This window comes from Salmo salar, chromosome 20, assembly GCF_965601325.2.
Source record: "Salmo salar chromosome 20, fSalSal1, whole genome shotgun sequence".
Lineage (NCBI taxonomy): Eukaryota > Metazoa > Chordata > Actinopteri > Salmoniformes > Salmonidae > Salmo > Salmo salar.
This window is the reverse complement of record NC_138310.1, coordinates 17,347,115-17,375,111: the sequence shown is the minus strand read 5'-3', so window position 1 is coordinate 17,375,111 and position 27,997 is coordinate 17,347,115. Positions and strand designations below refer to the sequence as shown.

Genomic DNA, 27,997 nt, shown 5'->3' with positions numbered 1-27,997 from the left:
GGCGAGTGCGCTGAGGGGTCTGTACGCAGCGCTGGGCCCTTCCTGAAGCGTTTAGCGCAACAAAAAGCAGCTTAAGCGTGTATGTATGTATAAATAAAGACTTGCCTCCATGATGAAGCGTTTGTCGTAGCTGCTGCCGGTCTCTGATAGGAGGTCGTACTTCAGGCCTCTGCGTTTCTCATTCAGCTCCATCACTGGGTTCTTGCCCCCTGCCGTAAGGAGAGGGCCTGGGGTGCGGGACTAGGGATAATAATAGGAGGAAATCACTACCTCTCTATAATTTTAAGAGATGGTGTTCAGTCAGTGAATCACACAAAACATATCCATTATGGACGTACACCAGTTTAACAACTATCACATATACTGTAGGCAATCACAATGAAAACCACCGGACACAATCTGGACCTGAATATAAAGCTTTCAAATTCTGTTAAGCTTTATAATAGGTTTCCATGTTAGTGTGACAGTTGTGTGGTTAGTTAGTGTTCGTGTGACAGTCGCGTTGTGTTGTTAGCGTGACTGTTGTGTGGATACCTCGTGTGCGTCTGTAGAGGTGACAGAGTTTCTGCTGGAGCTGGTGGACATTCTGTCGTTTCTATCACTTCTACGGTTGCGTCCCTCGCCGTCAGACCTCTCGTCAGCACTCAGGGAGTCCAGGTCCACATCGAAGTCAGCTGGGTAACCTAGTGCCTGTAGGACCTGGAGAACAGGAGCAAGAGGAACAAAGATAGTAAAATAATATATACTGTAAGATCAAGAGGAGGAGCACTTCCTTGGTCACTGTGTATTATCATGGTAGAGTGCACCCAATAGATGTGTCATATCTGCAATGTATCAATGTAATAATTCTGTTTGTGTCACAGTTCTACAATACATGTACAGATGATTCTACAACATCTTTCTTAAAAATCCACTCTTCTCCATCAATCCAATACAATGCTTCTCCCATGTTACTGGCCTCTGCCTGTCCTAACTGCTAGTCTTCATCATCTCGTAACATGAGAGAATCCCTCCATGTATTCTTCACATGCCATTTACTGAAATAAGTTTGTTGGGTACCTTAAGTGCTACTTGTAGTTTGGCCGTCTTCTTGGAGGCGCCGGAAGCCTCGTAGACAGTGCCGTGGATGTCCACAGACATGGTGAAGACTGGAGCGTGGACCGGGCCGGACTGGGACAATAGCTTGTACTGCAGCCCCGGGTGGACCTGGTTCAGTCTTATCAGGGCGTTCATGGAGTGGTTCATCATGTTATTGTCCAGAACTAGGAGGAAACATGGAGACCATACAGGGTTTCAATGACATGAATTAAAAGTATATGAGATTGTGATTCTGAACAATACTTTATAAACTCAGCAAGAAAATAAACGTCCCTTTTTCCAGGACCCTGTCTTTCAAAGATAATTTGTAAAAAACCAAATAACTTCACAGATCTTCATTGTAAAGTGTTTAAAACACTGTTTCCCATGCTTGTTCAATGAACCATAAACAATTAATGAACATGCACCTGTGGAACGGTCGTTAAGACACTTAGACGGTAGGCAATTAAGGTCACAGTTATGAAAACTTAGGACACTAGAGGCCTTTCTACTGACTCTGAAAAACACCAAAACGTGAATGTGCCTTAGCATGCTGCAAGGAGGCATGATGACTACAGATGTGGCCAGGGCAATAAATTGCAATGTCCATACTGTGAGACGCCTAAGACGGCGCTACAGGGAGACAGAACGGACAGCTGATCGTCCTCGCAGTGGCAGACCATGTGTAACAACACCTGCACAGGATCGGTACATCTGAACATCACACCTGCGGGACAGGTACAGGATGGACAGGATGGCAACAACTGCCCGAGTTACACCAGGAATGCACAATGCCTCCATCAGTGCTCAGACTGTCCGCAATAGGCTGAGAGAGGCTGGATTGAGGGCTTGTAGGCCTGTTGTAAGGCAAGTCCTCACCAGACATCACTGGCAACAACGTCGCCTATGGGCACAAACCCACCGTCGCTGGACCAGACAGGACTGGCAAAAAGTGCTCTTCACTGACGAGTCGCGGTTTTGTCTCACCAGGGGTGAGACAAAGGAATGAACGTTGAGACAAAGGAATGAACGTTACACCGAGGCCTGTACTCCGGAGCGGGATCAATTTGGAGGTGGAGACAGTGTGTCACAGCATCATCGGACTGAGCTTGTTGTCATTGCAGGCAATCTCAACACTGTGCGTCACAGGGAAGACATCCTCCTCCCTCATGTGCTACCCTTCCTGCAGGCTCATCCTGACATGACCCTCCAGCATGACAATGCCACCAGCCATACTGCTCGTTCTGTGCGTGATTTCCTACAAGACAGGAATGTCAGTGTTCTGCTATGGCCAGCGAAGAGCCCGGATCTCAATCCCATTGAGCATGTCTGGGACCTGTTGGATCGGAGGGTGATGGCTAGGGCCATTTCCCCCAGAAATGTCCGGGAACTTGCAGGTGCCTTGGTGGAAGAATGGGGTAACATCTCACAGCAAGAAGTGGCAAATCTGGTGCAGTCCATGAGGAGGAGATGCACTGCAGTACTTAATGCAGCTGGTGGCCACACCAGATAATGACTGTTACTTTAGATTTTGACCCCCCCCTTTGTTCAGTAACATTTCTATAAGTCACGTCTGTGACAGGACGTTTTTTTGCTGAGTTTAGGTCTAGTTCTATACAATGGATTCTGATTTTGTACTAGGTTAGCATGGCAGGTGTCAAGGCATGTCTAATCTAAATGCCCAGGCAGACCAGGAGTGAGATTGAGGAAGGGAGCAGGTGTGTCAGATAGTGGGAGAACGTGGTGGTGCTAATACAAGGACAGCGTCCTATAGTGTCGGTAAGTGTCCTGTGAGAGGTAGCGAGGTGTGGAAAGATAATTGTGTGAGAGACTGCCTGGAGGGGATTCATCCCCAGTCCATTTCAACCCCCCTATCTGTCAGTCACCTGCTTTGAACTGTGGAAGATCGAAGTCCTGTGGGATTGGAGTCACAGTGAGGGGAAATTTAATTACTGTGACACAGACAGCCTTACTAGCCATGAGGGGTAGATGAGAGATGGTATGAATACCCCACTCAGAATGCCATTTTTGAGTATTGACATTCTGGAATGTACCAGCATTCTATTATAGAGTTCTTATATGGGAAATTGGCATAGGCTGATCTACAGGAAGTCTACGCGTCTACATTACATCAAGTAGTTCTCTAGGCTGAATGGAGAGGAAAGGGATTTCCCTACACTCAGGAAGGATTTAGCCAGAGCAGCAGTGAATCTGACCTCTCATCAGGTTGTGTTTCATCCTCTTGAAGAGCTGTCTGTCGTCAGCGTGTCTGTCTTCGTGCTGCCTTTTACGACAGGTTCCTGTGTGATACAAATTATGGTTTCACCTTCAGGAGAGCAGAGACAACCTGAGATCTCGAGCATGCGCGCGCACACACACACACACACACACACACACACACACACACACACACGCACACACACACACACACACCTTTGTCCAACCCGGAGAGTCTGTGTGACGGTTTGGTTGGAGTGAGAGGATTCATATTCAGGACCTTATAAAGCTGTCCAAAAGCTAGGAGGCGTAGCGCATGCTGAAACAGACAAACAGTATAAAACCAGACAGAATGAGGGCACTAAACAAGAGTCAAAAACAACCACAAGCCCTATAGGAATGAGCAATGCTAGAAATACCTACTAGAATGTAATCAATGGGTGAATTAAATACAGAACTCTCGATCAATAGCATGTAATATTATACTGCGAGATTCTGCTATTTAAGTCTATATGAAGGAAGTTAGCAGTACTTTCACAAGCCAATGCTAGCATGTGACTGGAATTGTACAGGTACAGTAGCATTGCTATGCCAAAATCTAGCAGTACCCCACTAATTTACTTGATTAGTATTTTACTATTTTATTAGGATCCCCAATTAGCTCTTCCTAGAGTCCAAATAGGAAACAAAACACATAACACTACAATTAATAATACAATACAAAAATATTAAAAAATGCCTCTTAATACTGTGCATTTCCTAGCCTCTGTTCTGGACCTGGGGAATGTGAAGAGACCTCTGGCTGCATGTCTTGTGAGGTACCGATGAGTATCTGAACTGTGTGCAAACTGCTTCAGTACCAGTTCAGTAGATTTGGCATGGGTCCCCAGATCCTCAAAAAGTTCTACAGCGGCACCATCAAGAGCATCCTGACCGATTGCATCACTGCCTGGTATGGCAACTGCTTGGTGTCTAGCTACAGAGGGGTGTGTACGGCCCAGTACATCACTGGGGCCAAGCTTCCTGCCATCCAGGACCTATATAATAGGCGGTGTCAGAGGAAGGCCCAAAAAACTGTCAAAGACTCCAGTCACCCAAGTCATAGACTGTTCTCTCTGCTAGCGCACGGCAAGAGGTACCGCAGCGCCAAGTCTAGGACTAAAAGGCTCCTTAAAAGCTTCTACCCCCACCCAAGCCATAAGACTGATGAACAATTCATAAAATGGCCAACCATAGAGTCTACATGTTTTGACCATAACAGCTTACAATCTAGGCTTACCCCCAGCAGTTTTAACTTTCTCAATCACCACACTATTCAGTTAGAGATCTTGGAAAGAGTTGTTACACTGGGAGCATATACACACTTGCAACAACCTTCACTTACTGTACAGTGCATGGACAAAACAGATTTCCTCCTACCTGGAGCGAGAAACCGAGAGATCCTCCTCACCTTCCTCTACCCTCCCTATAGTATTATATTGCATTCTGCTCAGGGACAGGGGCAGTCTAGAAGTGTTTTATGCACCGGGAATGCTTTCCCACACTCATTAGTGGACTAATTAGGCCTCCATCATGAGTGTCCTCAGCTCCAAGGAGCTGTAGAGGTTGAGTCTGGGGTGCTGTAGCAGCACCGATCTAACTATAGACCTCGACTGGGCCTCTGGAGTAGCCGTGCGGCCACTTTAAATAAACATCATCCAATCAAAGTGAGGGAGAAGGTACTGTAACGATGAGAGCAGTGTCATTTCTTTCCTGATGTATACAAGTCTGACTTTACAGCATTGTAGATATGTAATATACAGTTGAAGTCGGAAGTTTACATACACTTTAGCCAAATACATTTAAACACAGTTTTTCACAATTCCTGACATTTAATCCAAGTAAAAGTTCCCCGTCTTAGGTCAGTTAGGATCACCACTTCATTTTAAGAATGTGAAATGTCAGAATAAAAGGTTTACATACACTCAATTAGTATTTGGTAGCATTGCCTTTAAAATGGTTTAACTTGGGTCAAACATTTCAGGTAGTCTTCCCAAAATAAAAAGCTTCCCAAAAACAAGCTTCCCAAAATAAATTGGGTGAATTTTGTCCCATTCCTCCTGACAGAGCTGGTGTAACAGAGTCAGGTGTGTAGGCCTCCTTGCTCACACACGCTTTTTCAGTTCTGCCCACAAATTTTCTATGGGATTGAGGTCAGGGCTTTGTGATGGCCACTCCAACACCTTGACTTTGTTGTCCTTAAGCCATTTTGCCACAACTTTGGAACTATGCTTGGGGTCATTGTCCATTTGGAAGACCCATTTGTGACCAAGCTTTAATTTCCTGATTGATGTCTTGAGATGTTGCTTCAATATATCCACATAATTTTCCTGCCCCATGATGCCAACTATTTTGGGAAGTGCACCAGTCCCTCCTGCAGCAAAGTACCCCCATAACATGATGATGCCACCCCCGCGCTTCACGGTTGGGATGGTGTTCTTTGGCTTGCAAGCATCCCCCTTTTTCCTCCAAACATAATGATGGTCATTATAGCCAAACAGTTCTATTTTTGTTTCATCAGACCAGAGAACATTTCTCCAAAAAGTACAATCTTTGTCCCCATGTGCAGTTGCAAACTGTAGTCTGTCTTTTTTATGGCGGTTTTGGAGCAGTGGCTTCTTCCTTGCTGAGCGGCCTTTTAGGTTATGTCGTTATAGGACTTGTTTTACTGTGGATATAGATACTTTTGTACCCGTTTCCTCCAGCATCTTCACAAGGTCCTTTGCTGTTGTTCTGGGATTGATTTGCACTTTTCACACCAAAGTACGTTCATCTCTAGGAGACAGAACGTGTCTCCTTCCTAAGTGGTATGACTGCAGCATGGTCCTATGGTGTTTATACTTGCGTACTATTGTTTGTACAGATGAATGTGGTACCTTCAGGCATTTGGAAATTGCTCCCAAGGATGAACCAGACTTGTGGAGGTCTACAATTTTTTTCTGAGGTCTTGGCTGATTTCTTTTGATTTCCCCATGATGTCAAGCAAAGAGGCACTGAGTTTGAAGGTAGGCCTTGAAATACATCCACAGGTACACCTCTAATTGACTCAAACTATGTCAATTAGCCTATCAGAAGCTTCTAAAGCCATGACATTTTCTGGAATTTTCAGCTGTTTAAAGGCACAGTCAACTTAGTGTATGTAAACTTCTCAGCCAATGGAATTGTGATACAGTGAATTCTAAGTCAAATAATCTGTCAAATAACAATTGTTGGAAAAATTACTTGCGTCATGCACAAAGTAGATGTCCTAACCGACTTGCCAAAACTATAGTTTGTTAAAAAATAAATTTGTGGTGTGATTGAAAAACAAGTTTTAATGACTCCAACCTAAGTGTATGTAAACTTCCGACTTCAGCTGTATGTATTGTAGGTATGTCACTGATGTATTTAAGTGTCTCACCTGTGCATTGTGAGTGATAGCCTGAGCCTGTTGGTCTGTGATCACTGACAAGGTGTCTGTTGGCTCCTTCTCACAGGGGTCGTGAACTCCCGGCCCATCTGGAACAGCAGTAAAAATCCACATACATTGTATGGGCTTACTGGGCTAACTCAGCCCATCCACCCCCAGTGAATGGGCACAGTAAGTCCCATTGAGGTCAGCAGACCACTTTCCCAGGGGATACCTGGATATAAAACCTCATAGTCCCAGTGACTGACCTGGGAGGAGGATCCCTGAGGCGATGCACTCCATGACCCTGCGCAGGGCCTCTCCGGGCCCCAGAGGCCGGTTACAGGTGGCTATGGCCTTCTCACAGATCAGCTCTAGGGGCTGGGGGGAGAGAGTATTTAGTATTTTATTAGGATTCCCATTAGCTACTTCTAAAGCAGCAGCCACTCTTCCCGGGGCCCACACAAAACATTAAATAACATTAATAGTCAAGTAAATCAAAAAAGGACAGAACTACATACATTTACAATACAAATACACGCTTTCGTACATGTATGCCTTAGCATCCCATGCATTATGTACTCATTACAACTGCAATATTGCATTTTCCAATATATTATAACCCATTGCTCCCTTTTGTTCGACTCTACTGCTTAGACAATTGCTTTGTCTAAGCAGGTCCTGATATCCTAATCTCACAGCACCAGTTCTGTAAACACTAGGAGAGAATATCACAACATCACGAACAATCTGTAATTTTTCCGTTTGACGTCAATACTATGCATAATCATGTGAGTCACAGACACTAGTGAACGCAAGCGCAACACACAAAAGAGAAAATGCAATAATCACGAGGAGTTTCACCGAAGTCATTAAGTCTTACTCAGTTCCACCGTGAACAGAGCCACATATCACGCAGCAACCTTGAATTGTATGGAGTTGCACCAAAGTATCACTCCTGCTACGTTCCCCTCTAAGGCAAACGCAGCAACCATGAACAGAATAGCATCTCACGCACTCGGGTAAATTCCCGACGTGAATAAAGCTACCTTGAGGGACAACACCACACACAGAGGATATCTTAACTCAACATGTACAGCACCAAATATACAGTGCATTCCTAAAGTATTCAAACCCCTTGAATTTTTCCACATTTTGTTACGCAAGACTTTATTATAAAATGGATTAAATCGTTTTTTCCTCATCAATCTACACATACAATACCCCATAATGACAAAGCAAAAACAGTTTTTTAGAAAGCTTCGCAAATGTATTAAAAATAAAAAGCTGAAATATCACATACATAAGTTCAGACCTTTCACTCAGTACTTTGTTGAAGCACCTTTGGCAGGAATTACAGCCTAGCGTCAATGACGCTACAAGCTTGGCACACCCTGCATTTGGGGAGTTACTCCCATTCTTCTCAAGCTCTGTCAGGTTGGATGGGGAGCGTCGCTGCAAATCTATTTTGAGGTTTCTCCAGAGATGTTCGATCGGGTTCAAGTCCGGGCTCTGGTTGGGTCACTCAAGGACATTCAGAGACTTGTCCCGAAGCCACTCCTGCGTGTCTTGGCTGTGTGCTTAGGGTCGCTGTCCTGTTGGAAGGCGAATCTTCGCCCCAGTCTGATGTTTTGAGCGCTCCGGAGCAGGTTTTCATCAAGGATCTCTCTGTACTTTACTCCATTCATCTTTCCTTTGATCCGGACTTGTCTCCCAGTCCCTGCCGCTGAAAAACATCTCCACAGCATGAAGCTGCCACCATGCTTCACCGTAGGGATGGTGTCTGATTTCCTCCAGATGTGACGGTTGGCATTCAGTCCAAAGGGTTCAATCTTGGTTTCATCAGAATCTTGTTTCTCATGGCTTGAGAGTCCTTTAGGTGTCTTTTGGCAAACTCCAAGCAGGCCGCCATGTTCTTGGTCACCTCCCTGACCAAGGCCCATCTCCCCCAATTGCTCAGTTTGGCCGGGCAGACAGTTCTAGGAAGAGTCTTGGTGGTTCCAAACTTCTTCCATTTAAGAATAATGGAGGCCACTGTGTTTTTGGGGACCTTCAATGCGGCAGACATTTTTTGGTACCCTTTCCGAGATCTGTGCCTCTCCACAATCCTGCCTTGGAGCCCTACGGGAAATTCCTTCGACCTCGTGGCTTGGTTTTTACTCTGACATGCACTGTCAACATATAGACAGGTGTGTGCCTTTCCAAATCATGTCCAATCAATTGAATTTATCACAGGTGGACTCAAATCAAGTTGTTGAAACATCTCAAGGATGATCAATGGAAACAGGATGCACCTGAGCTCAATTTCGAGTCTCATAGCAAATGGTCTGAATAAGGTATGTTTTTTATTTTTAATAAAAGAAATATCTAAAATGTTTTTATTAAATCGATTTTAGAATAAGGCTGTAACATAACAAAATGTGGAAAAAGGGAAGGGGTCTGAATACTTTCCGAATGCACTGTACATGATGTGCATACACCTCTTCCTCCTCTCCCTGGACCACTTACCCATCCTTTGAGAGGCTCCCACACAGTTAGTCTGTTGCACATGTCTCTGAAAATACGCATGACGATGACACACGACTTCAGATCGGTCACTCTGGCCTACAATGTGAACAGACAATGTGAACAGACTCACAATAAGAGTCCAGTGATGATAAAAAACATGTAGAGTCCACCATCAGGATTGCTCAATTCTTCAGTCATACAAAGGATATTAAGCCATTTAATGTTCCCCAAATATCCCTCTAGGGAGCAAACAGTTCTGAATGAGGTATGTGAAAATCAGAACAGATGTCCCACCTGAAACCATTTGGTGTGTCTGAGCATTGCCAGGGCAGCCTGGCACCACCGCCTGTCCAGGACCTCATCAAGCCCCTCCACCTCCACACCTTCCTCTGGAAAGAGGGACAGGATGAGGACACAGATGGCATTGCCCAGGGGGCCTTCAGACAGACTGCAGCACAAACACAAACTGCATCTGAAATGGTACCCTATTCCCTATGCGGGTGGTGGTCAAAAGGAGTGCACTTTAGGGAATAGGGTGCCCATTTAGGACGTAACCATAGACACACATGCAAGTAGGGTGGCTGGATATAATTAGCTTCCTACTGGTCTGATCATTTTTTGTTTTTAAATGGGGAGAATGGAAGGGGATAATGTCTGGAGATTAGTTCTGTAACTACTGTCTTGAGGATCTCAAGGATGTTTAGAGAAGTAGTGGGAAAGCATTGGTATTGTGAAATTGAAAACATTTAATTGAGTCATAATTCAATTTGTTTGTCAGGCATCGTAGTAGGACGCCGTGCTGGTTTTTTCTGTCTTGCAGGTCAATCAGATGTTTATGGTTACTAAACCACACTGGCTTACTGTGGGATAAAACCTGCCCTGTCATGGCTGGAACTGAGCCATGGGAGAAAATAAAAAACAACAGTAGAACATCAACATCAGAGTGAGGATGCCACCATGGAAAGAAAGTGAAGGGTCAGTTTCTCGGGAGCAGCGAGCTACGAGGTGTTGGCTCTGGGATGAGAAAACAGACCACACTAAAGAACTCTGGGCTTAGTAAGAGAGAGATCCTCTTCATCCCCTCCAAATAAGTCATGTGGAAAATTGGCAATGGAACCAACATTCAATTACAACATCTACTGCATATAAGCTTACAGCTAGAACCACAACCAATTATGGCTATTTCAAAGTTACAAAAAGATAACCCCACTCCGCACAATCAAATTTGCAATGCCTTTTTTGGCATGAATTATATTGGCTAGTACCTCTTATTTTAGAATCGGTAATTGTATTATGTGATGAATAATTGACTCCAACAGTTGGGACAGGTTTTTCGCTCAAATATTTATATTACCATCGACTAACCAAATTGGATAGTCATATCCACTTATTTTTAGGTTTTAAAATGTTAATTCCTGGCTTGGTTTATTGAGCGAGTTTGGAAATAAAATAGATTTAATGATTTCTTCAATTGCAAAATCTTGGTCTTATAACATTATTAGCTTTTGAATTTAGTGGTCACACTGGCCATTTCAAATGTAAGGTTAGTAGCCATGTGCAGGAGCGTACTGTATTTACGGAGGGGTTTGTAAGAGCAGTCTATGTGTGGTTTTGCAGATCTTTGCCATAGAGACTGTTGTGAAAGCTGGACATTATGGAAGAGTTGGAACACAAACAGGGTGAGAAAATGATGCGAATGGGTCAACCCATGTCACACCTCCTAATGCTAGACTGTGGGCCTTCATGGTCTGCCCCAGGGGAGACCTGGGAAAAATAAAGTACAGTCATCTGCTAAGGATCTTGGCCCAGGGATTGCAAAGACTTAAATAGGACCATAAAGGCACAGAATATACACTACAGTGGCAAGAAATAGTATGTGAACCCTTTGGAATTACATGGATTTCTAAATTTGAGTTTGCTATTCACAAGAAGCATTGCCTGATGTGAACCATGCCTCGAACAAACGAGATCTCAGAAGACCTAAGATTAAGAATTGTTGCCTTGCATAAAGCTGGAAAGGGTTACAAAAGTATCTCTAAAAGTCAGTCCACGGTAAGACAAATTGTGTATAAATGGTGAAATTCCAGCACCGTTGCTACTCTCCCTTGGAGTGGCCGTCTTTCAAAGATGACTGCAAGAGCCCAGTGCAGAATGCTCAGTTAAGTTAAGAAGAATCCTAGAGTGTCAGCAAAAGACTTACAGAAATCTCTGGAAGATGCTAACATCTCTGTTGATGAGTCTACAATACGTAACACACTAAACAAGAATAGTGTTCATGGGAAGACACCATGGAAGAAGCCACTGCAGGTCTGAAGTTCGCAAAAGAGCACCTGGATATTCCACAACGCTGCTGGCAAAATAGTCTGTGGACAGATGAAACTAAAGTTGTGTTGTTTGGAAAGAACACACAACACTATGTGTGGAGAAAAAAAGGCACAGCACACCAACATCAAAACCTCATCCCAACTGTAAACTATGGTGGAGGGAGCAACATGGTTTGGGGCTGTTTTGCTGCCTAACGGCTCTGGACAGCTTGCTATCAGACGGAAAAATGAATTCCCAAGACATTTCACAGGAGAATGTAAGGCTGTCTGTCTGCGAATTGAAGCTCAACATTGAAAAATACACCTTCTGGAGTGGCCCAGTCAGTCCTGACCTCAACCTGATTGAGATGCTGTGGCATGACTTCAAGAGAGCGATTCACACCAGACATCCCAAGAATAATGTGGAACTGAAATAGTTTTGTAAAGAGGAATAGTCCAAAATTCCTCCTGATCGTTGTGCAGGTCTGATCCGCAACTACAGAACACATTTGGTTGAGGTTACTGCTGCCAAAGGAGGGTCAACCTGTTATTAAATCCAAGGGTTCACATACTTTTTCCAACCTGCAGTGAATGTTTACACAGTGTTCAATAAAGACATGAAAAACGATAATATTTGGTGTGTTATTAGTTTAAACAGACTGTCTTTTGTAATGACCAATTTATGCAGAAATCCAGGTAATTCTAAAGGGTTCACATACTTTTTCTACCCACTATATATCTCAGTCCCTCCAGGATTTCGCAGGGATTTTTTGTGATATTTACAGGTAAAAATGCACTGACAAGGGAAAACGTTTGATGGCATGTGGCTTGATTGAACCATATTATGCAGTGATTGGTTAAAATAGCGAGCCCTCTTTTTGTAATGCAGTGATGGGTCTCAGTTTCATGCGATAATATTGCAATTATTTGACTGTTTTATGCAGAAATAGTTCAGTGATTGGTCAAATTCTCAAGCCCTCGCATAAAAAAAAAAGAAAAACCAGGCGAATGGAGCCTCAAGAGCCCTTCCTACGCAGAATTGTCTCCCCAGTTTCCACCAGCTGCAGGTCATGACGAAGCCATCAATCATAAGGAACACATTCCAAAAAGACAACCACATTTAGAGCTCTCTGACGTCATCAGCTTAGACTTTGATTAGTGACCACAAAACTAAGAAAATGAATAACACATATTAATATCTTGGCAGCAGCTAATGGGAATCCATAATTTATACAAATACAACTGGCTTTACAACATGAAGTTATGGGATGTCATTCTGAGCAAATCAACAGTAAAGTTAGAGTCGTCGAATATCAACGGGCAAAGAAGTCTCCGACAAAATATCAAATATGTTGAATATCGGCAATATAGAAGGCAGTTGGATACCAGTTGCCTGTCTTCTGTCGGCTTTCAATTGGACATTGACCAGAATTTCATGGTGTACAGCAGGGCTATTCAATGTCGGCCCTGGCGAGCGAAAACATTTCTGGTTTTCATCCTCTCCTTCTACTAATTCAGACCTGGGACAGCTGGTGAGTGTAATTAACCTACGAAGTAGAAACAAAAAACAGAAGGGTTTCGGCCCTCTACGACCGGAATTGAACAGCCCTGGTGTAGAGTAACCCAGAGAAGATAAGTACAGAGTGAGGAAGAGGAGCGATGTCTAGGGCTAGGCAGAGAGTGGTTTTATAGGGGGAGCCCCTTGTACCCGGGCGTCCTGCACTGGGCCTCGTCGCTATGCTGGCTCCAGCCCGGCGCTCCCAGGTTTGATAATCCACAAACACTGGGCTGGGGTGCTGTGGTAAAATAAAGACATTTGCACACTATATAATACTCCCAAACATTCTATGGAGAGAACCGTTTCAGGGCGATGTGTCTTCCTCAGGGTTGAGGATGCTGTGGTAAGAAATAGAATCCTGATTCTATGGATAGAACAAACTTCAGCATCGTCAGTGTTCTACTCATGTTGTTCCCCAGAACTAGAGGTTGCTTGAGAGCTTGTGCTGAAGTGACATATTGTGTTGATTACACAATTAAAATGAAACTTCTTTGCTTGTGCTGTGTGGAATATTTAGAGGCTGAGGGCAAAATCTCTCTCCTAGCATTCATCTGCTCCAGTGTTTCAACGTTTAAAAAAAAAACTTTTTCCACAATTTCATGATATCAAATTGTTAGTTACAGTCTTGTCCCATCGCTGCAACTCCCCCATGGACTTGGGAGAGGCGAAGGCCGAGAGCAATGCATCTTCCGAAACCCGACCCTGCCAAGCCGCACTGCTTCTTGACACACTGCACGCTTATCCCCAAATGTGTCGGAGGAAACACCGCCTAGCTGGCGACCGCAGTCAGCTTGCAGGCGTCCGGCCCGCCACAAGGAGAGCACGATGGGACAAGGAAATCCAGGCCGGCCAAACCCTCCCCTAACCCAGACGATGCTGGGCCAATTGTGCGGCGCCTCATAGGTTTCCCGGTCACGGCCGGGTCACTGCGATGCAGTGCCTTAGACCGCTGCGCCACTCGGAAAGCCCTAGTGTTTCACAACTAACACTCAATGCAACATTTATGCTGCGAGGACCTTTTGTACAGAACGCTGAAAATATTTTCTTTCAGGTCACCCCTAGTGGGGTTGACACACTACAATAGATTTTACATAATTGCTGCTCTTCCCATCCTTGAAATCATTTTATTTTCATTCCCTTTTTAAAAAAGCACAGCATAAGCACTCCTCTCAGTCTCCAGTGCTGCATTTTGCAGTTTCCCCACTAACTGGATGTTGGGCAAGGATAGGATAAGCACCCTGACTCTCTGTTAGACAAAAATAATGAGAGAACGCTGTACGGAGAAACCGGAGACAGACGGCTATTTTCACAACTGACCACCTCCGGTCAGCTTTCAACCCTCCTTTATCACCCTCGCTCCATTACCTCTTTTCTCCACACCCCATTCTTGTCATCTTTAACCTCTGCTTTGTCCATCCCTCATTCCCTCAACCTCTCCTAAATTGTCCTTCTTTTCTCAACCGTGCCTTGTTAATTTAAGGACCACAATGAAAATAACAGTTCAGGTTTTAAAAGTACATGTTGATAGATTTTAAAAGTTATATTGTCTCCAGCTGGAACAGCTTTATGTTTATTTTAATTATCAGATAAAATCATACATTCAGATAATACAATTTTAAAGAATCTCATTAGAGGACAGACAGAGGGGTAAATACCTTGGTCTTTGGCAGTGTGTTCATCTCTCATGGCCAGTGAGGACAGGGTGACCTTCAGGGAGAATTTGGGGTCGTTGATGTTGACCACCCAGATGGCGGACTCCGACACGCTCGACCGCACCTCGTACTTGTCCTCCGTCAGCGTCTGCAAGGGCAGCCAATGAGGTTTGAGGCAGCTGTGGCATGTACACAACATGTTCAACACATTCCCATTACACACTATTATATTATTACAATTTAAAATGATCAGAACATGTTTGAACTTCATAGGCATAAAAAAACTTCCAATTCCATTTTCAATACATTTTCAATACATAATTTTGTAGTGATTATGTTCACAAGGAGAAATATGTGTATTCTCTAGTCTAGTAGCTAGTTCCTTTGAAGACTGCATAATGTCACTCTCTCTCCATGTGTCAACCTCACTCCACTTCCTTTGCTGAAAAGCTGAGAGGTGAAAATGGAATCGTCCCTTGATGATAACCTGCACAGCAGACTGGATCGGTAATTAACTGGGTGATAAGGAGGGAGGGAGGAAGCACTGGGAGACCATGTACAGTAGTCACGTCTGCACTGCACTACAGAAAGCAGTGGTGGATGTAGTCACGTCCGCACTGCACTACAGAAAGCAGTGGTGGATGTAGTCACGTCCGCACTGCACTACAGAAAGCAGTGGTGGATGTAGTCACGTCCTCACTGCACTACAGAAAGCAGTGGTGGATGTAGTCACGTCCGCACTGCACTACAGAAAGCAGTGGTGGATGTAGTCACGTCCGCACTGCACTACAGAAAGCAGTGGTGGATGTAGTCACGTCCGCACTGCACTACAGAAAGCAGTGGTGGATGTAGTCACGTCCGCACTGCACTACAGAAAGCAGCGGTGGATGTAATCACGTCCGCACTGCACTACAGAAAGCAGTGGTGGATGTAATCACGTCCGCACTGCACTACAGAAAGCAGTGGTGGATGTAATCACGTCCGCACTGCACTACAGAAAGCAGTGGTGGATGTAATCACGTCCGCACTGCACTACAGAAAGCAGTGGTGGATGTAGTCACGTCTGCACTACACTACACAAAAGAGTGGTGGTATGCTCAGGTCTGCACTAGAAGTTTACACGGGAACAGGACTCCCACGGGATTCCGGCAGGAATGGGATTCAAGTTCTAGAGTGAAGTTCAGGACCGAATCAACAGTCCACAGGAACAGGCAGTACAGGAATAGTTCTAAACTGAGGTTTGGGGGAGGGGAGGGATAGAAATATGTAACGTGTGGAGCATTTCATAAAAATAAAAGGTATTTCATCCCCTCCCCCTTCGGTCGGCTCACACTAGCGCGCCTCGCTCCAGTTGTAGTCGATCCCTACTTTACCTCAGAAGCTGTGTGTGCACAGCGCAGGCAACTGTCTCGTGAGCATGGAGCAGCAGCCAAACGGAGCATTTGCTATTGGCTACGCATCAGTGGATACTCAGACTGGTCTCAGGGCAGGTCTGCCATGTTTTGACTAGCAGTGACTTTTTCTAGCAGGTTAGGAGAACTTACCCAGCATGTTAGGAGAATTAACGTGGCATTTCAGCATAATTAGGCTAAGGTTAGCTAAAATTGGCCCTCGACACACCTAGCTACAACCAGGCCTGCCCTAAGAACAGTCTCGGTTTCCACTAATACAATTCTGCATGCAGAGCGGGGGACAGACAGACAAGCAGCTAACGGGGGAAGTTATTTCTGCACCTAAAAATTAGCACAGGACAGGAGTGATTTTTATCGGGACAGGACAGGAGTGATTTTTATCGGGACAGGACAGTTCAGGGGTTATAGAAGAACTGTTGCGGAATCAGGACAGGACAGGATTTTTTTTTACTGGACAAGATGGGACAGGAATTCATTTTCTCTCCCGTGTCAACATCTAGTCTGCACTACGTTACAGAAAGGTGTGGAATTCAGAACTCACGTTGAATAATGTGCCATCCCATTAATTTGAAAATGTTATGGTTAGTTTGCTCATGTAAAATGTTTGAGTAAAAACGGACCTGTAGTTGCAAGGGCAGGTTGGCACTAACAGTGTACAGAAGTAATTTGGTGGGTTTGTCTCTGCACATCAGGACCAGCTCCAAATCCATGTCTCCTTTAACCAGGAGGCCCTTAGCCACAAGACCCACCCGCATCACCCCACACAGGATCGACACACTCTGGGTCCTGGTGAAGACAGAGCAGTGCAGTAATCAGCCACATTACACTATAGTTTCTAAGGACGCCATTAAGAGAGGACTGAAGAGTTATAAACTAAAATGTTTTGTTTTCAGACACTTGTCATATGTCGAAGTTACATTTATGTAGTCTACACATAATCACCAAAACAGAGGAAGAAATAACTACATAAGTGCTTTGTTAAAACCTACTATGTAGAGCAATGGAATCAGGTGGATAGTGCTAGGCCAAAAACAAAAATGTGCACCCTTTTGGGTCCCCAGGACCAGGATTAAGAAACACGAAAATGTAAAAGTACCTCAAGCCTTTGTGAAATTGTAGAAGAGAACTCACTTTGTGCTGCCGTGGGTGCCTGTAGAGTCTCCAGCAGCCTTGATGTCGACGGTGGTGGTGGTGGTTGGGGCCTTGCTTAGGGAGGCATTGAGGTTGTCCATCCAGTCCGACACCTGTTTGAGGGCACATTCCACAGTGGACACCAGCTTCTGGACAGCCTCCAGCTCCTCTGGCAAAGGGTAGATGTCGGCATGCTTGGCCATGACGTGGCAGTCGTCGTTGGCGAACGATCGGATGGACCTCTGAGAGGAAGGAAAAACAAATAAAAAATGAGTCATTCAGAACATCTGATCATTTTATCAATATTCTAAAGACAAATGAGTTGGCCAGTTACAGTAAGGTGTTTTCTGGGTGCCAGACATGCCATCTTACGCCGCATATATTTGACAGTGACACCTCCTAGCAACCGGTGCTGCTGCAAATTTCCATTTGTCCTACTTACGAACCCAGTGTGTGCTTTCCTAGAAATCAGCTGTATCAGCGAATGTGTGCCGTTTTTGCAAGCCCAACTGTACACAGTACAGGGAGAGCACCATGTGGAGCTTTGAGCCCAAGCTCCTCTTTCCATCCCTCTCTTTCTCCATCTCTCCCCCGTCGCTCCATCCCTCTCTGTCTGCAGTGTGTAGGCATCACTCCTTACAGTGGGTTATTTATGAGAGGGTTGAATAATTCATAGGCTAGTGTGTGGAGACTGGGGAGGGGAGGCTCAAGTCCTCAGAGGTGGAGGTGGTGAGGTGGGTCATTAACCACGACCTAGCCTCCAGTCCCCGGGCTCCCCTCTTCAGTAGCGGGCACATCAACAACACATACAGTACACATCTCCTATATTTCTCTTCCTCCTCTCAAACAAACTGTCGTTATTCAAGATGTGACATACAGACGCATAAAAACAGAGAGTCAGACCCGAACATACATTAGAGCCACAGAAACATAGCCTACTCAGACAGACATCCTCGCACTCAGCCAGGCAGACCTCTCTCTCTCTCTCTCTCTCAGACTCTCTCTCTCTCACACACACACACCTCACCATCTCTAGAGGAGAGGCAAGGTCAACAGGAGTGTGACTGGGTTTGGTCTAAGTTCAGCCCAGGGTCTCCTAACTCCGCCTCCTCATGCAGTCACCTCTGACCCATCAGCTAGCCCTTGTGTCCCACGTGGCAGAGATACAGGTAAATCAGCACAGCTGTGGGAGGGAAAAAAGGAGATGGGATACAAATGATGAGCATTTAGCACACTGGTATATGCCATAACTACAAACAGCCAACATCAACCAAACAAGCAAATGTATGCTATCAATGGCAACCAAGTGTACAGTGCACTCGGCAAGTATTCAGACCCCTTGAATTTTTCAATTTTGTTACGTTACAAAAAAAAAAATTCCCCCCCCCCCATCAATCTACACACAATACCCCGTACTTACAAAGCAAAAACAGGTTTTTAGAAATCTCTGCAAATGTATTAAAAATAAAAAACTGATATTAAATTAAATGTTGAAAAAGGGAAGGGTTCTGGATAGTGAAAGATAGTGAGTTATTTCTTTGTTATTATGGGTAACAAAAATGTCATCATAGATATATTTGTCCTTGTCCTAACAACCAGAATACAAGCTATTCATCAGAGCATTCCTTGTTTAACATTTTCAATTTAGATCCGAGTGTCATTATCTCAACCTGAATGGAGAAGCTAGGTGATTTTATTAGGGATAATTAAAAGTAAGCCACACTGATTACTTTTTAAGCACTTCGAAAACCTCTGCACCAGCAGAAGGTTAGCACAGCATGAGACAAAGGGAAAGAGACACAGAGGCTGACACAACCCTCTTTTAAAAAAATGTAAGGTTATGTTCTGACTGAAGTTACGAGTGTAAAAACTCACATAGTAAATAGGCAGGCCGGCTGTTTTTACATCCATTGAGAATGACTATAGTTCCTCAGTGTAGCCTATTTGAAAAATCTTTCCAGCTCTCTCCCTTCCCATAACCACTCAGCTGAAAGGGGAAAGAATGTAATGCTCTGATCCGGTGGAAACATCATAAAAAGGCCTATCACTTGTGCAAGTAGTCTAAAGCTGAGTCGGTCTGTCCGGAGTTCACTGGCAAGGAAAACTGAGGGCCCAGAATATTTTAGACAATGTTGTAAGTTTGCTAGCAAGAGCTTCAGGCTAGACCAAGTTAATAGTTGATACAATGTTTTAAGTTCCTTGCAGACAGGCCATGCATAGCCAATGTGATTTATAGGATTTTTTTTTTTTTTAAATCAGGATATTTTCTACCTCACTTCCACAAATGCTGTTTACATTGATATCCATACTGAATGAAGCACTTAAGGGACCAGCTACGACATACCATCCGAATTTCTGCCTGTTTGATTGGCAATAGCTCAGGATACAAATGAAATAACCCGGGAATCAATAGAACGTCGCTGATATGCACATAAACAAAATAACATTCAAAATGGGTGAATCTTTCATTTTTCACTTAATTTTAAGGGGAAATTAGTTTGTGCAACTCATTTAAAAATCAGGGGAAATTAACTTAAGTTGTTTTATGCAACCGGGCCCTGTTCTAAAAATATTTATTGAAATCCAACTGTCAAATCCGGACTAGTGGACTAGTCAAATTCCGGGATTTGAGATTGCAGCTAAGGTCCTAATCCATGTTTATGAAACCAAAAATTAAAAAGTATCTTGATGTAGCCTAGCCTAACTCAGTGCAATTTAGTCCAGGGGGGAAGCTTTAAATCTCGCTCTGTGAAATTGGCCCTAATTTATGTAACAGAGGCCCAGCTGTCAGAAATGGGCTGCTTTAAAAATAAATATAAAACCATTAGGCTAAATTGTACACACAATTTGAGCAGGGAGCAAGGCATAGGGCTCTCTGTTTTGGTTAGCTAACAACTGCTCTTATTCTACTAGATTGATAAAGCAGTGTAAAGTGTCTTGATGGAGCGATACAGGAGGCCTCAGGCTCCATGGGCCAAACCATCTTTCCAAGGAATCTCCAGTCCACTCAGTTACAGGCAACTTGAGGACAGTTTTATAGCAACTTAACAGCCATGTGCATGTTCATGTTCATTTGAATGCAACAACTGGCCTACATGATGTTGTGGTTCCCTCAAATATTGAATTTGTCCTCAAGTGTTTGTGGAGTCCTGCTGTGTCAGGCAAGCTGGGCAGCGCGTCCCTGATAGGGATTACAAACGCAGCTGGATTTGTAATGAAACATCAGTTTAAAGAAAAACACTTTTTATATTTAGGATTATGCCTTCATTAATACATATGAGAACTGATGTGCTGTATAAGCAAAATGCTCTTATACCAGTCTATTCCTAAAAGTGGTTTAGAAAGGTGTGTGTGGGGTTTGGTTTTACTATCCTTGTGGGGACCAGAAGGATAGTGAAAATTCGGACAAGTGGGGACATTTTGACAGTCCACACAAGGACAAATACTTTAGGCGTAGGAGGGTTAGGTATAGGGTTAGGATTAAGGTTAGGGGGTAGGTTTAGGAGATCGGGTTAGGGAAAATAGGATTTTGAATGGGAATCAATTGTTTGGTCCCCACAAGGATGGTACAACAAATGTGTGTGAGAGAGAGAGCGAGCCCGACCAATATGGGATTTTTGGATCCGATACCGATTTTATGAAGGCAAAAGTCACCGATATCGTTTTTTTCTTTAGAGGTGGAATGAAAAACAGACCTTTTTTTTATACAAATTGTACTACAGATACTCTATAAGATGATTTCTTAAAAGATACTCTAAATGATGATTTAACAAAATATAAAAAATTAACATTGTGTTGTTATGTGTTAATTAATAACATTTAGACTACGTTACCCAGCAGGCTATGCTGGGGCGGGTGGTTGAAGAATGCCTTGCATGGCTAAACATGGAGTTTTCTAGCTGAAGTATATGTTCATTAAAAGTAGTTAAATCCAACTGTTTGTCATTATATAAGGAACAAACATAACATGGTGTCAGATTGGTAGTCGCTATGACAAGACAGAGAAAGAAAGGAGTAACACCGCGAATTTCCGTGACGAATATTGAACATTCTCCCACAAGTCAAGTGAAGTGAGTAGTCGAAGACGCTAGCTTGCAAGAGCGAGGGCAACGAGCCGCAGAAGTGAGAGTGACAGCAGCGAGAGCGAGGCTGCATTGGAATATGTTGACGAGCAGGTTGATGAGCAACATACTGAAGTAAGAGAAATTGACACCGTTCCTGTTCTCCGTCACGGATAGGCTTAGTCCTCCTACTCCTCTGCAGTTAACAGGAAATTTAGCTGACAATTGGAAACGTTTCAAGCAGAGATTCAATATCTACCTAGCAACCAGTGGTGCAGGGGGAGATGACAAATTGAAAGCTTCCATTTTTCTGCATGTTATTGGAGAGGATGCATTGGACATTTACAATAGCTTTCAACAAGATGAGGCAAACTTGACATTGACTGTGCTAATGGCTAAATTTGAGGAGTACTTTGTACCAAGCCAGAACGTCACGTTTGAGAGATACAAGTTTCTCTCATGATCAGAAACAGGGAGGCAGTTTTGACCAGTATTTGGCTGAGCTGTACACACTGAGCAAAACGTGTGAATTTGAAAATCTGAAAGACTCACTAGTGAAAGACAGGATAGTTTGTGGCATACTTGATAATGGACTCAAGGAGAGATTGCTGTGTGAGCAAGATTTAACTTTGGATAAAGCAGTGAATGTGTTGAGCAGCTGAAACCACCAGAGCACAAGCTTAAGAGCTGCGCAGGGATGAGACGTCAGTGTATGCAATAAAAAGAGAGGAGCACCACACACACACAACGCCTTACAAAACAAAAACAAGCAAAAGAGAGAAATCAAAACACTACATGTGGAAAATTTGGATTTATCCACAAGCCAAAAAAATGCCCTGCATATGGTAAATCATGTAACAACTGTGGGATAAATAATAATATCTGAAAATGCTGCAAAGCTGAGGCTACAAAGAAAAAAGGTTCACACAGTCAAGGAGATTGAAGAATTCTTTGTTGTTTCTGTAGAAATATGCAATGCAGTAAATGAAACTATAATACCATTCAAGCTTGATACTGGAGCACAGGTAAACCTGTTGTCGCTGGATGACTTCAAAACACTGAAGGTGAAGAGCAAAATACACCCGGTGAAAATTAAGGTTACTGGTTATACTGGGGAGAACATACCAGTCAAAGGTAGCTGCATAGTAACTTTACAGCACAAAGGAAAACAGTTCAGAGCACAGCTGCTGATTGTGGAAAAGAGTGTACAGCCTATTCTAGGAATCAATGCATGTGAAAAGCTTAATTTGTTGAAAAGAGTGTATGTAGTGACATCAGACTGAAAATGACCAAGAATCACTACTGGCTGAGTATGAGGATGTGTTTGAGGGTCTTGGATGTTTACCAGGAGAATACAAAATATGTACTGATGACAAAATTACTCCAGTTGTGCATGCATGCAGAAAAGTTCCATTTGCACTGAGGAAAAAGCTCAAGGAGGAACTCGGACGCATGGAAAAGATGGACGTCATCACAAAGATTGATGGACCTACAGACTGGGTAAGCTCACTGGTTATTGTGGTGAAAAAGAACGGCAATCTCAGGATATGTCTAGACCCGAGAGATCTCAACAAAGCAATCAAGAGAGAGCATTTCAAGTTGCCAACCAGAGAAGAGATGTTGCAGTTTGCTGGGGCAGAGTGGTTCAGAAAGCTTGATGCCTCATCAGGATTGTGGCAAATGAAGCTAGATGATGCAAGCTCAAGGCTATGCACATTCAACACACCTGAGGGCAGGTACAGATTTCTTCGTCTACCATATGGGATTCTCTCAGCGCCAGAGGTCTACCACAAGACAATCCACATGATCTTCGAGCACATTCCAGGAGTGGAGACTATGATGGATGACATCATCGTCTGGGGGTCCACAAAAGAAGAACACGATGCGAGAGTGAGACAAGTGCTGGACCTGACACGGAAAGTCATCCTAAAACTAAACAAGGACAAATGCGAGTTTGGTGTGAAAACACTTACCTTCATGGGAGACGTACTTTCAGAGGATGGAGTCAAACCAGACCCGAGGAAAACATCAGCCATCAACAACATGGAGCGCCCGAAGAACAAGGACGATGTGAGACGCTTGGGCATGATCACCTACCTTGCAAAGTTCATACCTCAACTGTCAGCACAGTCCGCTCCACTCAGATGTCTTCTGGAACAGAAAAATGAATGGGAATGGTCCCATGAACAGGAAAACTGCTAAAGAAGACAATCACAGAAGAGCCAGTGCTCAGGTTCTATGATCCAGAGAAAAGCACAAGGATTTCTGCAGACGCATCACAGTTTGGTCTGGGAGCAGTTCTTCTGCAACAGCATGATGACACATGGTAACCCATCGCTTATGCGTCCAGAGCCTTGACAGGCGCAGAGACAAGGTATGCACAAATGGAGAAAGAACTAATGGCGAGCACATACGCTTGCGAAAGGTTTCACCAATACGTCTACGGACGAGACTTCGAAGTAGAAACCGACCACAAACCATTGGTGTCAATCATGTCTAAGCCCCTGAATGATTGTCCAATGAGAATCCAGAGAATGTTGATCAGACTGCAAAAGTATGATGTGAAGATGATCTATACCCCGGGAAAGTTCATGTTCGCCGCCGACACTCTTTCTCGAGCAGTCGACAAGAAGGCAAGCTTCGACACACAGAAAAACACTGAGATTCAGGCCTACGTCGACATGATCGTAGCATCACTTCCTGTGTCTTCTGAGAGAATGGAGCAGATCAAAAGAGAGACCGCAGCTGACCAAACAATGACAGAGTTGAAAGAAAAACAACTGTCCAAGGAGAATACAGGATTACTGGATGTGCAGAGCAGAGCTCACCGTTGTGGATGACAGTGTTCAAAGGCAACAAGATTGTCATTCCCATGACACTACGCAAAGAAATGCTACAGAAAATACACGAGGGCCACTTGGGTGAGGAACAATGCAAACGACGAGCACGAGAAGTAATGTACTGGCCAAGAATGAACCAGGAAATCCGCCAGACCACTGCTTCATGTGAACTGTGTTTGACCTACAGGCCAAAGCAGCAAGCAGAGCTGCTAATGCCTCATCCAGTACCCAACAGACCCTACTGCAAAGTTGGAGTTTACCTTTTTGACTGCAATGGCAAAAGTCACATTGTTGTTACCGACTACTACTCAAACTACCCTGAAGTAGCAACACTGCCAACTACCTCCAGTAAAGCTGTAATCACCTACCTGAAATCAGTCTTTGCAAGACATGGGGTTGCGTCTGAACTGTACTCGGACACTGGCCCGCAGTTCTCAAGTTCCGAATTCCGATCGTTTGCTAACGACTGGGGATTCCAACACAACACCTCCAGCCCCAACGTCCAACGGCTTAGCAGAGAGTTCAGTCAAAATTGTCAAAAGGTCTGATGAAAAAGGCACATGATGGAAAGGAGGATTTCCTAAAAAATCTGATGATCTACAGCTGCGCATCGCTGCAAAACGGACTTTCACCTGCACAAATGTTGATGGGACGTCGCATCAGAACCAACCTAGCCATCCATGAGGACTTGCTAACACCCAGAGGTGCTCACAAAGTCAAACTCGAAGGAAAAACAGAAAGACAAACAAAAATAGCGACACGACAAAAGTGCAAGACACTTACCTGAACTGAAACCGGGAGATCATGTACGACTCCAAGACATCACTACAGGAACCTGGATGCAGCAAGGGTGTGTGCAGAGAGAAGTTGCACCGCGATCCTATGAGATCCAAACGGAGCATGGATCACAACTGAGACGAAACAGAGTGGATCTAAGGCTTCAGCCATTCACTCAAGGGACTGAGGATCATCAGTAGGATACTGCTAAAGCGTCAAATGCCTTTAAGAAATGAACAATTCAGTCAGAACACCCTGACTGACAATGAACGCTGTCCAACTGTTTCAGGAATTTACGAACATTTTATTTGTAAGTTACAGGATATCCACCAAAAAGCAACTATATCCTCTAAATATGACAGTAAATACAAAACTTATTTAGTTTACCTTCTTAAGTACACCTTAAAGATGTGTCTATGGCAATGGATAACAAGTATGCAACATTGTTTGTGCTAAACCACCCCATTGGGGAGTGTGCTGGCTGAATGAATTAAACTTGGTTTCAAAGTAAATCTTAAACTGCACTGTTCGCAAGTTCACAAATAAGCATTGAAATGCAGTAACATGCCATTCCTAATGTCACCATGTGTCGTCAACATTTTGTCTTGTGTAGATTTACTACAGTGTTTGCAACAGTCAATGGTAAACAAACACTTTATGGCAACCTCATGTGATGGAAAATGTTATGTTTGTGCTTTTCTAATAACCAATTTCTGTGTTCATGTAAGTGACTGAACGAATCCTCACTATCAGTATCTTCAATTTGGCAGTAAGCCCAGAACCTTGTTTTGAGAATGAAAGGATCTCTCAGTTTCAAGGTCTCAGCTTGGAGAGAAGAAGCTTCGTGAGGTATTGGTCAGTCACATGAATGAACCAAACGTTAAAGATGAATTAATTATGAATAAGCTAAATCATGCAAATATAACTTGACTGTGTAAGCAGAATATAAGAGAACTTCCCCAGGAGGGCTCACTTCAGACCGGTACCGGTAGTTTGACTGTGACCTCTCCAGCATGCAAATAATAAACAATAATTCATTTAAGATTGACTTTGAGTGTCCCTGTGTAGAATTTCCAAGACACACAGAAGCCATACATATGTACATTACACTGTTATTCAATACAAAATGTATTGGCTATAGATTTCAACTGAAAATGGCATGCGCTGATGACTTTAAACGTTTATGCAGGCAAATGGTTGCCGCACTGGTTTGAGTCACACGTTCTAATTTAGCTAGCTAGCTAATATTAGCTACTTAGCTCATCATGAATGCAAGCACATGGCCTGAATGATAGCTCTGAACCAATTGTCTTGCTTTTTGCAGATTCCGTATTTCGGAAAACTAACTAAATAAGCCCACTAACTAAAATAATAGGCCCAGACAGTAACAGTATTATTTTTGTATCAAGGACGAGTGTTCACTTTGGAGCCAGTCCAGTGTTCACACATAAGTATCACAGATTGCTAGCTAAGCTAACTAACTATCTAGCTGGCTAGCTAGCCAGCCAGCTAACATTATCTAAGTGAGAATGTGAGGATGACAGGGCTGCTTGCTTGAAGTATACTTTTGAATATTTACTTAATAAAATTAGGGTTGAATGGCGGGAACCCGATTACCGAGATTTACCGCCCAAAACCACTCCTTTTTCCCAGCATAAATAACTGAGAAACCGGTAAATTATAATAAATTATTTATACCAACAGCATGTGAAATGTAACTGTTAAAAAATGAAATAATGTAGCTATGTTATCAAAAATGCATCTCAAGGTTAGAAGCATCAGAACCCTTAAAAAGGTAGTTCTAACATTGAATATGCCTGGGCAAAGTGTTAAGAATAGGAGAGCCATCTATTTTATAGTACACTAGAACACAGCAAACATGAACCACAACAGTCTAAACATAGCTGAGGGCAATAGAGCAAATTGTCCACTAGATGACAGCAAAGGGACCTCTCATGACCCTACAGGAAAGGTGAGAAATCAATTTCTTTCTGCCCTTCATGATACCACAGATGTGTTGAACAAAATTAAGGAATTGAACAATATAGGTACTTCCTTTTTGGTCACCATGGATGTGGAGTCTCTACACACCACCATTGAACATGAACAAGGATAGGCAGCTAAGCACCATTTCTTGAGTACCCGGCCTGAGACTGAGACGCCTCCCACAGAATGAATGGACTCTTAATAATAACATCTTTGTCTTTCAGGACTACGGTTGCAAAGTTCAAGGAACTTTCAATAAATTCCCTGCTTTGCCCAAAATCCCGGTTGGAGGATTCCTGGAATCAGGCGGGAGTAAGCAGGGAATCTGGATCCTCTAACCAGGATTTCTGGAAAACCAAGGAATTTATTGAAAGTTGCGGGAATTCTGCAACCCAATTTAGGACCATATTTTTTAACAAGTAAAAGGATGTTCCATGGGAGCTTGCTATAGCCCTTCCAACCCTGGTTTGGACTTAGGTAAATGGGAAAATTACTTCAATTTGGATCATTCTAAAACCCAATTATTTGACTGGAATATATGGTGGGGGACGCTATATTGATGATGTTTGCCTGTTCTGGTCTGGCTCAGAATATGAACTTATTTCCTTCCACCAATGCATTAACCCTAACATCAAACTAACTATGGAGAAGAACAAGGATAACATTAATTTTGTGGACCTTGACATCAGTAAAAATGACAAAGGTTGCTTGCACACAATCTTTAGGAAGCCTACAGATGGGAATACCATTTTGAGGGCAGATAGCTTCCACCCAAAAAGGCTAAGAGAGAACATTCTATATTGCCAATCCCAAAGAGTCAGAAGAATTTGCTATCAGGAAACAGACTAGTGTCACATCTGGTGAATTAGAGAATCGCTTCTTGAAAATCAGGGCTACCACGCACAGGTCCTGAAAGATGCAGGTAGAAGGGCCGGACGACTTCACAGAGAGAACTTGTTGTGAAGGGGAGCGCCTCGTGATGTATCAGAGAGAGGGTACTTTGTTACAAAATATAGCACTGAAGCAGAGGACATTGGGGAATCATCCA

The 27,997-nt window shown here is 43.6% G+C and overlaps 1 protein-coding gene and 1 long non-coding RNA gene across 2 annotated transcripts in view; one reads left to right on the top strand and one right to left on the bottom strand.

Moving 5' to 3' along the window:
* Nucleotides 1-27,997, top strand: part of LOC145862392 (uncharacterized) — a 386,091-nt gene that overhangs the window by 148,743 nt on the left and 209,351 nt on the right. The window lies entirely within an intron of this gene.
* On the bottom strand, nt 14-18,462 carry LOC106580022 (spermatid perinuclear RNA-binding protein). Its single transcript, XM_014160572.3, has 13 exons — nt 18,313-18,462; nt 17,286-17,527; nt 16,775-16,940; nt 14,746-14,890; nt 9,524-9,618; nt 9,230-9,325; nt 6,991-7,102; nt 6,734-6,831; nt 3,511-3,613; nt 3,294-3,377; nt 1,060-1,262; nt 535-699; nt 14-240 (listed from the first exon to the last, which is right to left on the bottom strand). Exons 1-13 carry the CDS (start codon nt 18,313-18,315, stop codon nt 52-54), a joined length of 1,701 nt encoding a protein of 566 aa, XP_014016047.2. The 5' UTR covers nt 18,316-18,462; the 3' UTR covers nt 14-51.

What these genes read in the sequence shown, in the direction of transcription:
- LOC106580022 (XM_014160572.3), bottom strand. An exon ending in CTATCACTCACAATGCACAG is followed by an intron (nt 3,614 to 6,733) that starts GTGAGACACTTA and finishes TGTCTGTTTCAG; the next exon opens with CATGCGCTACGCCTCCTAGC. An exon ending in GAAACACAACCTGATGAGAG is followed by an intron (nt 1,263 to 3,293) that starts GTCAGATTCACT and finishes GTTTCCTCCTAG; the next exon opens with TTCTGGACAATAACATGATG.